Source organism: Podarcis gaigeae, assembly GCF_964106915.1.
Source record: "Podarcis gaigeae genome assembly, chromosome: 3".
Lineage (NCBI taxonomy): Eukaryota > Metazoa > Chordata > Lepidosauria > Squamata > Lacertidae > Podarcis > Podarcis gaigeae.
This window is the reverse complement of record NC_139680.1, coordinates 102,917,655-102,929,063: the sequence shown is the minus strand read 5'-3', so window position 1 is coordinate 102,929,063 and position 11,409 is coordinate 102,917,655. Positions and strand designations below refer to the sequence as shown.

The 11,409-nt window shown below is 42.7% G+C and overlaps 1 protein-coding gene across 4 annotated transcripts; it reads left to right on the top strand.

The window, feature by feature from the left end:
• The first annotated feature begins 1,014 nt into the window (after positions 1 to 1,014).
• Positions 1,015 to 6,639, top strand: MCFD2 (multiple coagulation factor deficiency 2, ER cargo receptor complex subunit). 4 transcript variants are annotated; one of them, XM_083733891.1, is made up of 4 exons: positions 1,015 to 1,033; positions 3,750 to 3,902; positions 4,574 to 4,733; positions 5,224 to 6,639. In XM_083733891.1, coding segments are annotated over exons 1-4 (447 nt in total). In that variant the 5' UTR covers positions 1,015 to 1,031; the 3' UTR covers positions 5,356 to 6,639. The 4 variants fall into 4 exon arrangements, with proteins under 4 accessions (XP_083590017.1, XP_083590016.1, XP_083590018.1 ...); XM_083733890.1 differs by lacking the exon at positions 1,015 to 1,033 and adding an exon at positions 1,414 to 1,564; XM_083733892.1 differs by lacking the exon at positions 1,015 to 1,033 and adding an exon at positions 1,456 to 1,621.
• The last annotated feature ends 4,770 nt before the right edge of the window (positions 6,640 to 11,409 follow it).

Here is an 11,409-nt window from a genome sequence, read left to right as displayed (position 1 = left end):
CTGCCCTTTCAGGGTACCCAACCACAGCTGCTTCGGGTGACTGTCTCTGCCTAATGACAGAGCAGGCAGCATCAAAGCACAATAACAGATCTTCATTCCCTATTTTATCTTTATGGTGTAGGAAAGGCCCAAGCTACTGACTGGCCCAAATTCATGTGCCGAGTTTTATTGCTAAGGGTGGATTTGACCCTACACCTCCCAACTCACTGGCAATTTAATCACTTCACGGTATCGTTTGTTATCTAGTATTAGTATTATTAATTAGATTTCTCACCCACCCTTCACTACGTGGTCCCTGGGACAGGTTACAGAAATGTATAAATGCAATACTGTACTGAAAACAGTTAAAAGAATTTAATCAAAAGATGAGGGTGGGATCTAAGAACATCTACTTCTGATTAAACCCACTGAAATTTCAGGCTGCATCATGTTTTCCTATAGGGTCTAGAAACACTAAGGGGCACAAAGCCCCAGGGCTAACCGAAGATGATGAAGTTGTTGCTAAATTTGTATACCACCCTTCATCCAAACATCACAACAGAAAAATGCATAATAAAAAGCCCAATAACCCCACTCCCACACATCATCATCATCATTATGGCACCTGAGGGAAACCACGAAAACAATGTCCATCCTAACCATGACAGGGGAAAAGGGGCAAGCGAAATTACTCAAAAGCCAGATTCTTGTCCTTTTTAAATTTCATTTATTTATATATTTCACCAATTTTACAATAATTTTAACATTTTAACTTGACTTCCCCCTCTTTCTGTGGTCCCTTAAATTTATTTTTAATATCTTCTGCATATTCAAATTAACTTTATTTGCTCATTTATTCATCTGCTTTAAATATATACTCCTATAAAACTGCAGGTTATTACAAGAATCCTGCCAATGTTTTCGTTTTGGGAACCCAAGCCTCGTTCACACAACCAGCGAGAGCTCCGAGGGCTCGCTAGTCGTACTAAAAGCCCTGGAAGCGACCAAACCCAACAGCGGCACCTCAGCCTAGGAGAGAGGAACGCGTGCCGATGTTAGTTACATGAGGCAACCTAGGGACAAAGTGGGCGGGTCTTCACGTAGTCTTGCAGCGATTGGCTATCCGAGTCCACGCCGGCGATGATTGAAAGGGCACCGGGCGTACCAGAGGAAAGTTGGGAGGAGCACCCGCCCACGTTAGCATAGGCAGAGGGAGGGCCGTAAACGAGTTCTTTACGGCGATTGGGTACCTGAGACCCTCTGCCGGCAATGACTGAAAGAGCACCGGGCGTACCAGAGGAAAGCGGGGGATGGGGTTTCCTTCCCTTTCTTTCTTTTTTTTAAAGACCCGCCCTTTGAGCGCAACGTTGGAAAGGAGCGAAGCCACGTCATGAGATCGGAGGGAGGGGGCGTGGCCACGGAGCCGGGAGGGGGAGGGAAAGGGGCGTGGCATCTGGCCGCCGCACCTGGGCGTTCGACGTAAAACTCCGAGGCGGCCGAAGCCAATAGCCGGAGAGTTGGGCGGTGGCAGGACGCAAGCGCGGAGAGTTCAGGGGTGGCTGCGAGAGGAGGCGATGGTGGCCGGGTAGGTCCAAACTTCGTCCGGTGTCGCTTTAGGAGGAGCTGGCGGCGCTGGGAGCAGGTGAGGCGGTGGGGTCAGTCCCCATTGTCCTGGGCTTTTGCCACCTGAGGCATTAACAGCGCACTCTTACCTAGAAGAAGCCATAGAGTTCAGTGGGGCTTACTCCCGCGTAAGTGGCTGCAGGACCAAGCCCTGTTGAGTTCTGTGGGGCAGCATTCCCTGCCTTGAACAGCGTTGGAAAGCGGGGCGGGCAGCTTTTATTCAGAAAGGAAAGCAGACCGACCAACCACCAATATATATATATATTTTAAAAGGTTGCCTCAGGTGTCGGCCCTGCTCAGAGTAGACCTGTTGAAACCAATGGGCATTTGTTCTGCCATAGAAGGGGGGGTTAAGAAACCTATTCCCATCCCCCCCCCCGCGCACAAAAAATAAGAATGCCCCAATTCGCATAACATTAAAAATCTTTTTAAAACTCTAAAAAGAGAGAGGGAGAAAATGTGCTGTCGCTTTTCTGCGTTGCAGGCTGTCTTCAATATCTCTTCTTTCCCCAGCCCAGAAAAGCAGAATAGGAAATAATGTTAATCATATTACAGGTTAATAAATAGGAGTAAACTGCTCACGGGGGGGGGGGACTCCAGTGAGAGAGCTGTTTCCAGTTATAAACCTCATCCCCGATCAAATAATGCCCAGAATTTTAGCCAAAATTTAATTGGCGGAGTACAAGTTAAAAAAAACAAACGGGGAAGAGGGGAGAGGATATGTGCTTTCCTTTTCATTTCTTCACATTACAGTTGCATTGTTCCAGCTGTTGCTGGAATTAGTGCCAGGTTTGCTTACCAAGCAGAACTGGAGAGCTGGGAGATGGCTTAAGTTGTGTATGTACTGCTTTATGCTTGATGAAGGGAAGGGGGGAATGAGTTAACAGGGGGCTCATAGTGGAAAGGCCAAGGGGTCAACGATTTCTGGAGGTTTGTCTTTGTACTTCAAAGTCTAAAGGTTTGTTGATAGTGCCTTGCAAAATCCCAAATCTGGGTTCAAACAAATAGAAACTACTAGTAATACTTCTATTTGGTTTGTATTTAGCACCCACCATATGCTAGGAGATACTCAGTTACTATCACACCGCATTTCCTCCCCTATGGTATTAAAATGGTTAGAAATTCCAGATCCATTAAATAACTGGATTTTTATTTTTTTAAAGGGTTCAGGCATGACTACATTAAAATGTATGGTTGGGAGATAGACTTATTTAGTGGGCACATGTAGCAAGTAACAGCTGTTGTACCCATAGTGAATAGATAAAGTTGGAGGGGAGGAGGAAATGCCACCTCTGCCATTAGCTTTTTAATCCAGCCTGATTCTAAGTCCTGTGGGTGCAATGCACATTGTTGTTAAACTCTTAATATTCACACTCTTGTCCCAGTAATTGACTGCCATGCATTGTGTGCTGAATTGCATTAAGTGCAATTGACAGTTCTTAGCTATTCAAAAGGTCTTTGCTCAAAGTGGCTTACAGTAGGAAATACTGTAGTTTAAAATGGGAAAAGAGGAAGTACGTAGAACCTTAAATGTGACACGTTACACATAGTGTCACAATAAATTAGGTAATTAGACTTTGGCATTTGAATGACTATGCAGAATTTGCAATAAGATTGATGTTATCTCAAGAAATGTAAAGGTTTCCTGACAGACAGCTGTGCTGCTTGATTCCTTCATTTACATCCCAGACTGCCTATTCCACCTGTGTGAAAGTCTACTTTGAACTGTGCCAGGTGTTCAGCTAAAGGTTGAATACCAAACAAATTCCTGGTCAACAGCTGCTGGACTCCCTACTGAAAATGAGGTTCAACAATAAGTGAGCATGACACAGCCAGTCTTTTGAAGTAAGAAGGCGTAGCTAGGCAGGTGGCCTTATTACTGTGCATCTGTGAACTTCCGTAAATACCTAGAACATATTTTCATTGTGGCTTTTCATGGCAACTCAAATTTGGTTCTGGAAACCCAAAGTGCAGGTGGTAGGAGGAATAAGGAAATAGAGACTCTAAAAGGTATAAGTGCCTGATTGTTACCCACAATTGTAGTAGTTGTTGTTTTATTCTTATATGTATTTAATTAATCATAACATTTATTAGCTGCCTTTCCAACTAAATGGTCACTCTGTCTTTTTTTTTTTTTTTTTTGCTAGGACCATGGCTGTTACACAACCAAGGATTTCTACGCTATATTTCCTCAGTTGCCTAGTCTTTGCGTCTTCTATGTCCTCTTTTGCAGAGGACCACGCAGATGGGAGTCATCAGGCAAACGTGCGTCTTGATAAGAACATGGTACAAGATAAGGAGTATGTATTCTCTGCAGTCACACTCAATATAAATAAGTGGGGGAAAGGAGGGTCTGATATGGCATTTGATATAATAGCAGAATTGAATTCAACAAAATGTTCCAGTGCAGAGTGCCAGCCAGCCAGCCTTTTTCCTACTCCATTTCCCCTCCCACCTGACTTTCTGTCTCATCCCCCGCACACACAAACAAACACACCAGTCAGTCAGCATGCTGTGGTTACTGAGCACACTCAGTTCCCATTGGGCTCTGTTTAGGTAAGTTTGGGAAGCCTTTGTCCCTCCGAAAGTGGCTGAACTACAACTCCCATCAGCCTCTGCAAGCATGGCCGACGGCTATATTGCCTGTGAAATCTCTCATAAGCTCTGTTTCATGCAGTCCACCTGGCATGACTGCAACTAACATGTTTTTTGTTGTTGTTGTTGTTATATACAGTAAATAGTCTCAGGGGAAGCTCAAGTAGTCTTGGGACTGTGTGGGGGAGAAGATTAGTTCTCTTTCCTCTCTGCTGTGGTCCCATCTCTCTGAAGATAGTATCCACATTTCAATCGAAGTCTGGCTTTTAAATGCATATTGCATTACCTATATGCACACATCTGCATGTTCGTTGCATTCAGTGGGTGTGTGGTTGTATCGGTGCGCACTAAGATTCGTCGTATTCTTACTCTGCAGCCACATCATGGAACATTTAGAAGGCGTCATTGACAAACCAGAATCTGAGATGTCGCCACAAGAGCTGCAACTTCATTACTTCAAAATGCATGACTACGATGGCAACAATCTGCTTGATGGGCTTGAACTTGCCACTGCCATCTCACATGTTCACAAAGAGGTGAGCGCTAATTTCCTGGAACAGAAAACCTGATAGGCTGGTGAACAGTGTCCGTGAGCAAGCTTATCTTTTAATATATTTGGGTTGGAAATGTCTATAACATTTTGCATATATATATGGTGGCAGTTTAATCCAAAGACTTATCCCTTGGTGATCAGCTCTCTCAAAGATTCCATGCTAGACCAAATTTTAAATAACCTGTAGATTACAAAACTTGCTAATGGTTTTTAAGTGTGGCCTGGTTTGGGGGGGGGGGGTGGAGGAGCTGCAGCACTGCTTTGAGAGACGGTCAAATTGAAAATCTTGTTTTGTACCTTTCTGAGTCTAAGACCTGCCAGGCCCACTCAACTTTTTTCTAGCCTTCATTAGCTAATTTCTAGGAAACCCAAGTGCAGCCCTCAAGGGCAGAAATTGAGTGGGACCGTTCTGATTTCCAAATGTGCTCGTCTGTTAAACCAATCCATCTTTTTTCCCCCCCCTTTCCCTGTAGGAAGGTGGAGAACACACCCAGACAATGAAAGATGAGGAGTTAATTAGTTTGATAGACGGCGTCTTGCGTGATGATGATAAGAATAATGATGGCTACATTGACTATGCTGAGTTTGCAAAGTCACTGGAATGATGATTTCTTTAAAAATCTTTTAGTTCATGTGACCCAGTACAATGTGATTCCTTACTGTATGTTGGTTTGTGTGTTCTCTACCCTTTGGGCTGCAAAATTAATGGTAGAAAAGTGAGATGGCTACACTTTTGTTTCTTATACTTTGGAGAGCAAAAAGATTACGATGGGAACTATTATTTGATACAGTCTTATTAGTTAACAATGGAACAATACAACCCATCTGTGTTAGCAAATTATTTGGCAGTTGTCTTAAAAACTTGCTTCAATGAGCTATCATCTAAGTCACTGTACTCCAGAATAACTTCTGGAGGACTCAAAAAGGCATTAATTATAAACGTCATAGCACTACAGAGTCTTAAATGCCATAATTATATCCTAAAACCAACAGTATGATTTTGTGTTGGTGCTTTGAGTTCACCATTATTATTATTTTGCAAAAATTGGGAGTATAGGCACGATGCAAGTTTAAACTCTTTCAAGATCTATCGGCAGGAGAGTTAAGTAGCTAATTAAATCTCCATTAAAATGGATGAGTTTAAAAGTGCTTAGTCTTTGCACTGTACCCTAAATCTCTAAATAGATGTTTGTCATTGTAGACATATGTCTGTCTTTCAGTTGTCTCATCTTTTGTCTTTCAGTTGTCTCATGTTCTGTCACTACCTTACTGGGTTTTGCTGTTCCTTAAATTATAACTTTAAATTAAGTATATAAATATATTATATATACTTAATATATTTAGTGTTATGTGTATTATACACCATCAGTACAGTATTTTAGTTCAGAGTTTGTTTTCAGAAAGTGTAGGTTAAATACTTTCATTCAATGAGGTCTTAATGCCAAGAACTATGTTAGCTAATGAAAGTTTATAATCACACTGAAATGCTGCCATGTTAAGGTTCTTGCCAGTGTACCTTGACACAAATTCATGGTGTGAGCTATGAAAAGACTTTCTCATTTTTTTCCTAAAAGAAACTCTATAACGAGTGTTTAAATACTTGAATGGTCTGCTTATTCTAAAGGGTTCTAAAACGATATACATCTATGTTGTCTTAACAACCTTGTGCAGATCTACAGTGATAATCTAAACTGCCCTGTTGTTTGTCCTGTTGTATAAAACAGAAGCATACATTTAATCAAGCGAACTATATTCAGAAACAGGAAGCCAAAATGCTCCTCTGTAAATTGCGTAAAAGACCTATTTTCTGTATAAAAAATATTCTTATATGAAGTGCATTTGTAAAAATTGCTTCCTTTGTTAACTGTGTAATAAAAATGTGGATTGTACTATGTTCGTCTAATGTCAAAATTGTTAGGTTTTTAGCATAGTTCATGTGATAAATGCAAAAGCAATAAAATCCGATGTGCTGGAAGCTTTTACCCCCTCGAACATGGGATATATGCATAAATTCTGCAAATGTACTTACTTCCTATACTGGTCTTCCTTCTCACGCATCTTTTCGTGCTAATACCGTTTGAACGAGACCACACTAGAAAGTTTGCAGAGCTCTAACTTTTGTGTTTCAAACTGTTTTCTTTAAAATGGGCGGGGGGGAGCAACCTGTGTCTTCAGACTTTGTTGGGCTCCCACTTTTGACCATCCCAAGGTTGCTGCGGTTGATGAGAAAGTTCAGCAGCATTCAGAAAGCCACAAGTACCCGCTTGGTTCTTCAGGTCCTAGAAGTAAAAAGATGAGTGCTAAATCATTTTCTCCCTACCAAGCCATTCCTCCATTTACTCTCTTGGGCATTTGGTACCTGTCTGTCTTGAAAGACAGTGGAGTATTCCTCTGGGGATGAAGCCAAACGGCTGCAGAATCACTGTGGCTGCAAAGACCAGTAACACATACTGGTGAAACTCGAAAAATATAGAATATCATGGAAAGGTTCATTTATTTCAGTAATTCAACTTAAAAGGTGAAACTAATATATGAGACAGACTCAGGACATGCAAAGTGAGATACAGTGGTACCTCGGGTTACATACGCTTCAGGTTACAGACCCTGCTAACCCAGAAATAGTGTTTCAGGTTATGGAACTTTGCTTCAGGATGAGAACAGAAAAATTGGGCTCCGGTAGCAGGAGGCCCCATTAGCTAAAGTGGTGCTTCATGTTAAGAACAGTTTCAGGTTAAGAACGGACCTCCAGAACGAATTAATTTCTTAACCCGAGGTACCACTGTATGTCAAGCCTTTATTTGTTATAATTGTGATGATCATGGCATACAGCTGATGAAAACCCCACATTAACAGTCTCAGAAAATTAGAATATTAAATGAAATCAGCAAAACAAGGATTGCAAATACAGCAATATTGGACTTCTGAGAAGTAGAAGCATGCATATGTACCCAGTACTTGGTTTGGGCCCCTTTTGCATCAATTACTGCCTCAATGCGGCAGTAAAGGCTTGACATATCTCGCTTTGCATGTCATGTCATGAGTCTATCTCATATATTAATTTCACCTTTTAAGTTGAATTACTGAAATGAACTTTTCCACAATATTCTAATTTTTTGAGTTTCATCTGTAACTGCAGCCTCCCACATCATTTTTCCCCCCTGCCTTAACAGCACCAAAGTGCAGAACCCTGGGCAGTGTGTATGAAGGTCCTGAGCTACCCAGACAACAAGACTCCCCTCTGGACCTCGCTGATGCGGTCCAAAGGAAAGCAGAGCAATGATTTGGGCACCAGCTTGGCTGCAGGGGTTGCCAGAATGAGGCCTACAAGGCGTCATCCAGCCATCTTACAGACCCCCCCCCCCCTCTGGATTTGTGTAGGGTTTACTCCCTGGCCTTTTCTTCTCCCCAAGATGTCCTGCGAGGCATCAGGTACATAATTTTCCTTGGGGTTTACTCCCAAAGCCTTTCTCACGAATGATCATAGCCATAGATATAGCACAGATTTAGGATCAGAGTTTTCCTTCTCGTGAGAGGATTCAGTGCTAAGGGAATACATGCAGTAGCCACTAGATGGCACGACAGATTACATTTGCCACTTGTAGGGTTTGTAAATTGGAACTGTTGAAAGGAAGAGAACAAAAAACTGTTTTTTATTGGCCTTAAGAAGGCCCCAGGTTCATCACCTGTTACTATTGTAACAAGGCAAGGTTACCCCGGTCTACGCGCTCTCAACACTTACTGTATTATGAAAACGCAGCTGACGCCAACAAAAGGCATTCAGAACATTGCATCGAAATCACTGCATCACACACCCCTCTCTCAGTAATTCTGTCATTAAACAGGCCAAGGCTCTTCAAAATCACCTGTCCTTGCCAAGACCAATAGATGAAGCCAAAAGTTTTGCATGAAGTCCAAAGCGCTTGAGCTATGACAAGCCAAATACGCTTTTTTGAAAAAATGCACGAGGTGACCTCATTTTTTCCTTCTTCCCTTGCATCTCTTAAACACCTTGTCCAAGTTTCTGCGCCTCATCTCCCTCTCCGTCCCCTACTCCATTTTCTGGAATACGGTCCTATTAGCAACATTTCCAAGGTGACATTTTACAAGCTTATGAATGAGGCTTGCTTCAACGAAGTCACTCAGATGTAAGTGTGCGGAATCTTTCACTTCTCCATAAAATGCATTGCACTTTGAGGATGTTCAGGACCCCGAACATTAATTACCATAATTTTATTTTTGAACAACTTTCCAAAAATGTTTTCATATATATCAAGAACATGTAATAAAAAAAATACAATGCATTAAAGTGATGTTTGGTTTGGTTTGGTTTGGTTTGGTTTGGTTTGGTTGGTATACGACACATACCTTTTATGTTATTACACTGGTACCTCGGGTTACATACACTTCAGGTTACATACGCTTCAGGTTACATACACTTCAGGTTACATACGCTGCAGGTTACAGACTCCGCTAACACAGAAATAGTGCTTCAGGTTAAGAACTTTGCCTTCAGGATGAGAACAGAAATCGTGCTCCGGCGGCGCGGCAGCAGCAGAAGGCCCCATTAGCTAAAGTGGTGCTTCAGGTTAAGAACCGTTTCAGGTTAAGAACGGACCTCTGGAACAAATTAAGTACTTAACCCAAGGTACCACTGTATTTCATAATATGTAGGGAGAAAGAACAGGGAAGAGCAATGCATTGTTTCATCTCAGCCTATCAAGCTCCTCCAGGGAAGTTCTGACCTGAAGCGAGTGTTGAGGTCCCAGTTTTACTAGCTGTCCACAGAATGACCCCGCCCCATGGTCATATGACATCATCTCCCATGTTTGTTTGTCTCTTTGTACTTGCTTTGTCAGTCTTTCCATTAAGGCCTGTTGCCATATTCACATTTTCCATTCTTGAAATGTTCCTCCTCAAAGGGAAAAAAAAGAAGGATCCATTTCAGCAGAAACAAGTGAGGGTACCTTTAAACTTACACACCAATGGTCTCTCACAGGGATGTGCGGTCAGTGGACTAGGGGGATTAGTCCTTAAAATGTTACTGGTAAATTAGAGTATTAAAGTATTAAAGCCCTGCGCTTCCTTCCCAAAGCCCAGGAAGCTTCTGTCCAGCTATGCACACAACAGAGAGGCCCCCAATTGCCCTCGCAAGCTGACACCTCTCTCCCTAACTGTTCCCCTACACACACACACATTTCACCACATTGCTATTGGCCTTTCACTACAAGTAATGCATGCACCATATTTGATGTGGGCCACAAATTAAAAGGCTGATCACTGAAGAATTGATGCTTTTGAATTATGGTGCTGGAGGAGACTCTTGAGAGTCCCATGGACTGCAAGAAGATCAAACCTCTCCATTCTTAAGGAAATCAGCCCTGAGTGCTCACTGGAAGGACAGATGCTGAAGTTGAGGCTCCAATACTTTGGTCACCTCATGAGAAGAGAAAACTCCCTGGAAAAGACCCTGATGTTGGGAAAGATGGAGGGCACAAGGAGAAGGGGACGATGAGATGGTTGGACAGTGTTCTCGAAGCTACCAGCATGAGTTTGACCAAACTGCGGGAGGCAGTGGAAGACAGGAGTGGCTGGCGTGCTCTGGTCCATGGGGTCACAAAGAGTCAGACACGACTAAACGACTAAACAACAATAACAAATTAAAAGGACAGATGGAATGAGGATCTGATGCAATAACCATACAAAACGACAAGTGAGACCTTCAGCAAAATGTTGCATTGTGTAGTTCAGGGTTCCCACGGCACTCAGAAAGTAGCCAGAAGGGAATTTGGCCCCCACACTAGTGGGGGGGAAAGCCCGCAACCCCTGGGGGAAATAAGCAAAGATCGCAACCCAGAGTGAAATATAGTGCATCTAAATAACATTGAAAGCAACAGGCTTAAATAATAATAATAATAATAATAATAATAATAATAATAATAATAATAATTTATTATTTGTACCCCGGCCATTTGGCTGGGTTTCCCCAGCCACTCTGGGCGGCTTCCAACAAAGATTAAAAATACATTAAAATGTCACATATTAAAAACTTCCCTGAACAGGGCTGCCTTCAGATGTCTTCTGAATGTCAGGTAGATGTTTATCACTTTGACATCTGATGGGAGAGCGTTCCACAGGGCGGGCGCCACTACCGAGAAGGCCCTCTGCCTGGTTCCCTGTAACTTGGCCTCTCGCAGTGAGGGAACCGCCAGAAGGCCCTCGGAGCTGGACCTCTGTGTCCGGGTAGAACGATGGGGGAGGAGATGCTCCTTCAGATATACTGGACCAAGGCCGTTTAGGGCTTTAAAGGTCAGCACCAATCTTCTTAATGTTGGATTGTGACCAAGGTCTTTATCCGGGACTCTTGCTTTGATGTGATTCTGGCAATCCACCTTTGTTTTAAAACAAAACAACAACACCTTGATTATACCAATGGAGATCTTATCCATGCCTCCGTTAGAGTCTGACTTAAAGCTGGACTTTAGAGGAAGACATTTAGCCACCTTTGGAAGATTGTCAGGAAGGGCTCAGCCAGGGGTTGACACCTGACTGTTCATATTTATTAGCTTGGCTGCTTTCTCCTACTGGAAGCCAGTGTCTGTTGAGAACTGAAGCCAATTTCAGAGGTTGGTTGTTGTTTTTTTAACTGCCATTAATAAGTA

Coding starts and splice junctions, on each gene's coding strand:
- MCFD2 (XM_083733889.1), top strand. Junction 3,903..4,573: donor AACATGGTACAAGATAAGGA/GTATGTATTCTC, acceptor CTTACTCTGCAG/CCACATCATGGAACATTTAG. Junction 4,734..5,223: donor TCTCACATGTTCACAAAGAG/GTGAGCGCTAAT, acceptor CTTTCCCTGTAG/GAAGGTGGAGAACACACCCA.